The sequence below is a fragment of the Branchiostoma belcheri genome, unplaced genomic scaffold (genome assembly GCF_001625305.1).
Source record: "Branchiostoma belcheri isolate BF01 breed outbred unplaced genomic scaffold, Haploidv18h27 scaffold79, whole genome shotgun sequence".
In the NCBI taxonomy this organism is placed as follows: Eukaryota; Metazoa; Chordata; class Leptocardii; order Amphioxiformes; family Branchiostomatidae; genus Branchiostoma; species Branchiostoma belcheri.
In genome coordinates this window covers 1143887-1147812 of record NW_017804453.1, presented here as the reverse complement: position 1 = coordinate 1147812, position 3926 = coordinate 1143887, and the positions used below count along the sequence as shown (strand labels likewise).

At 42.2% G+C, this 3926-nt stretch overlaps 1 protein-coding gene across 1 annotated transcript in view; it reads left to right on the top strand.

The window, feature by feature from the left end:
* The first annotated feature begins 524 nt into the window (after positions 1-524).
* Positions 525-3926, top strand: part of LOC109485962 (probable thiopurine S-methyltransferase) — a 14166-nt gene continuing 10764 nt past the window's right edge. Inside the window, exon 1 of the mRNA XM_019789666.1 lies at positions 525-842. Within this exon, the coding sequence (XP_019645225.1) occupies positions 689-842 (154 nt within the window). The 5' untranslated portion in view covers positions 525-688. The remainder of the gene's footprint in view (positions 843-3926) is intronic.

The window sequence follows — 3926 nt, the reverse complement described above, 5'->3', positions numbered from 1 at the left end:
AAGGACAATTAATTTTCCTTCCCTGTGTTTGTGTGTTGTTTTAATCCTTCTCTGTCAGTATTTGGCACACTTTTCGACACTTCTTCATTAGACACTATTACAAAGACGTCGGTGCCACTCCCCTTTCCGGAGTACAGGGGTAGAGCAACGTCAGCGAATAATCAGTTTTTGTTACGATGACGTAAAGTTTGCGTATATGTGGTTCCTACACTTTTTTGGAATACCCAAATGTTGCAATTGAATTATATTCTTTAACAAAGAATGCCCTCCCATGTAGCAATACGACCAGTAGTTTAAGAGAAGGGCGGGGGTTCTGAAATGGATCTTAGTCATCACGTGGGAATTAACTTGACCCTAGGGGCATGACCATGACGCAAAAGGCTCAATCCAAACAAAACCTGGCTGCCAAAATTTTCCGTAATTACGTAGACTTTCAAATTGATTGACAGCCGAAAACACACCGGTTTAAAACTTGTCGTCATCATACACCACGCCCGGCCTACAAAGAAGGTGTCAGGAGGCGGTGCCTAGTTGGTATATAGGGCGAGCAAGTCGGACAAGTCCGCAACATTCGCACTAGAGGGCACAATAGGAGCCGGCTGCGAATTTAGGCCGTCCAGCACGCACTTAGCGGTAGGTCACATCGATTCACTCTCCACTGAAGGAATTCCTCACACTACAGACCAACATGCCGGTGTTTGAGAAGGAGACGGGTGCCCTGGCGGTTACCGACGAGACAGTCCTGCCTGTCGGCGGGATCCAGTCCAAACAGACGCCGAAGGATTCACTGGTCGGGGCCGGCGACAAGCGGGCAAAACAGTCCGCAGGCGACACCGGGGCAGGTAACGTGGTCTACATATAAACATTTATACAGATTATCTTAATCTATGAGAAACCTTCACCGAATTCTGTTAAGCAGATAAGGACAACTGTGGTAAAGGTGAGTCAGTACTAGATATGAGGAATGTCGTCTGTGCCCCGAATGAAAGCACTTTAATTGATGGTCGACCTTTAAATTAAACTGTTGCTGATTATACCGGTGAAGCGGGTTTGTGTTTTGGCGCGTGTAGAACTGATGCAGCCCAGATTAGGTCCTGCATAGAATGTTGTAGGTCGGCAAAACGTTCCGAAAACTTCGACAGTGCTAATAGGTTTGTGATGAAAGTAGTTATTCCTCTGAAACAATGCGGTTGTCAATCTACATTTGATGAGCATTAGCAAAATGAGGACATTAGCAATTTGAGAACATAAGGAAAATTGACCAAAGGCCCAAGGCTGTTGGTCTGTCCACTTGGCAAATTAAATTTCTTAAAGGGGCACTTTTCCCCACACCTGGTATTAATTTCGTCCCGTCTAGTTGCTTCCATGATCTTGCAGTTTGATAACTGTATGTTTAAATGTGTCATCTACAGACAGCTTTGAACTATATATTCTTGGTTTCACAATAACTTATATCACAAGCACATTCCAAATTCCTGGTGATTTTTTTTACGATTGGGTCTCGCTTCAGCTTCTTCTGTGAAAGCCTTGAACTTTTGTCGATCGATAGTATAAAAAGAACCTAGATATTTGCGATAGGAAAATATCTCAAATATGTTGGGACCGATCGTTATATAGCTGTGGCGAGTAAGACGACGGTATGCCGGCAGATCGCTACTCCGAGTTCTGAGGAACACGATGAAAGAACATCTCTTATATATTATACACATACCCATGACACATACCTTTGCTATTATCTGACGATATCTATATGTATAATGGCGAATGCCCAATAAAGTTTTCTTGCTTAAGATTACGGTCATAGTTTTGCAAATGTGATCAAATCACAATTGTTCATGATTTACAACTTAGAGTATATAAATGATTTTGCTGTTAACCGTACATGTAGACATGCCTGTGTATAACTTGTGTGGAGAAAGTGTTTTTAATCATCATCAGTGTAGCTAAGACTCCAGAAAGACCTGAGTATATTGAACTATGTTATTCTATATTTTTTGATACTTAGATATATATAAAACGCTCCTGCAGTTGCAAAACAAGCTGCTAGGGAATCCAAACATGTCACATGTTTCTTAGAACAAGAAGCACATGTATTACCTACCAATGGGTATTATAGCATGTCTAGGACACGAGACGATAAAGCAAATTCCGCTGAAGTACCATGGAAAGCCGCGAGGGGGCCGAAAATCCATTGGCTTCCAGATTTTGTTACAACCTACCAACCTACCAAATACGTACCATTAGGATCCATCCACAACTTCCCGAGTTATACTGTTCACACAGACAAGCATATACATATCATGCACTTAAAAAACACACCCCTCTTGGCGAGGGGGGGGGGATTGCAAAGGCAGGTTTTGGTATAATTGCTTGGCGTGAAATATTAGATGGCAGAAATACGCCCCAAGTGCAAGTTTGTCTGCTTCTTGTCGACAGACCAGAGTAGCACCTGGATCCTCCTAGGAGTCTACAGATTTACTCCTCGCTGTGGAATCGACCTTGGAGACATATTTCTTGCCTCTCCCGAGGCCTGAGCTTTGCCTCTGGTGTTTGAAAACAAAGCAAAGGCATCTGCGAAACGTACTTGGGCAAGGCCCAAATCAAGCTTTTAAAAGGATTCCTTTCCCTTCATCAGGAGTTATCGTGTTACACACTTGAGAGTCACAACCACACCTGGTGATATTTTGTCTGGTGATATTTAACAGATATGGAGCCGGTGAATTTAAATATCCACTCTCAAGTACGGGTTTGATTAATTCTTTCTCAAGTTCCTTTTTAGAAGAATTTTCCCTCTTTTTCCTTTTTTCGGCCGGACATCCTTCCCTTCCAAGAAGGTTTCCTCTCCCCCTCAGCAGATGGATTAGGTACAGGAAATGTAGTCCCTCCCACTAGAAGGACCCAGGATAATCCGTTACTTAATACAGGCGCCTCTAGGCTTAACGGTACTACATGATATAACACAGGGACAAGGTATACCCACGTTTTCACAAAGTCCAATTAATGATTATATTCTAAGGCATGAGCATCAACGCAGTTAGATAATAAGTCGCGGATAAAGTAGCAGTGGTTAAAAGGCTATGGGCTAATATGGTTAGGGAGGTACTGTGGAATTACACCAATCTTGTACTGAAATGACGGTGTGACCAGACTATGATTCATACCCACGCAGAAAACTGCATAAGACTCAGATAAAGATGATAAATATGTTGATGCTTTCACTCAACCACAATAAAATGAAAAGATAAGCATATCTCACGTTTTTTTTCCGTTGACATATCAATTTCTAAAAATTGTTGCACTTTTACGTCGTCGCAGAAGAACAAAACATGGTATCAATGGCAACTTGACATACTTTGCTTTGCTTTGTTTAAATGCAGAATCTTTGATAAAGTTTAAATGAGCTAGTGGTACGTAAGAACTATGAAACAAGTGGTTGCATTGCTCAACAGACATAAGGTTGAAAATCTCTCATGCATACCCTCTCGTTCCCGGGCATTTAGCCAAGACGTTTCCATTTTATGTACGAGAGTAGCTCAGGGCACGTGGCCAATAATCTCAAACAATCGAGTGTTGTTGTGCTCGGTCTGTCGTACTGTTACCAAGGAAACATGTCAAACACAGTCATGTTGCTAAATCGTAGATTAGTTATGCTATACGGGTGGCTATTGTAAAAAAAGTGATATAATTGGTCAGAGATTACTATTATCTGTCAATTTCAGAGACAGAAAGTGTACCTGTTCCTTTAAGAAAGAGAAAAAAAATCACAATTGTCAAGTGAAAGAATGTGTTTGATAATATTTTGCGGGACATTTCAAGTCGCCTTATCTGGTTGGCTGTACTTCCTGTGAGGGGTGTCGGTTCCACATCTGGAAGGCGTCAGCGCCGGTGTCAAAGTCACGCCACCCGGCGAACCTGACCTTCCACGT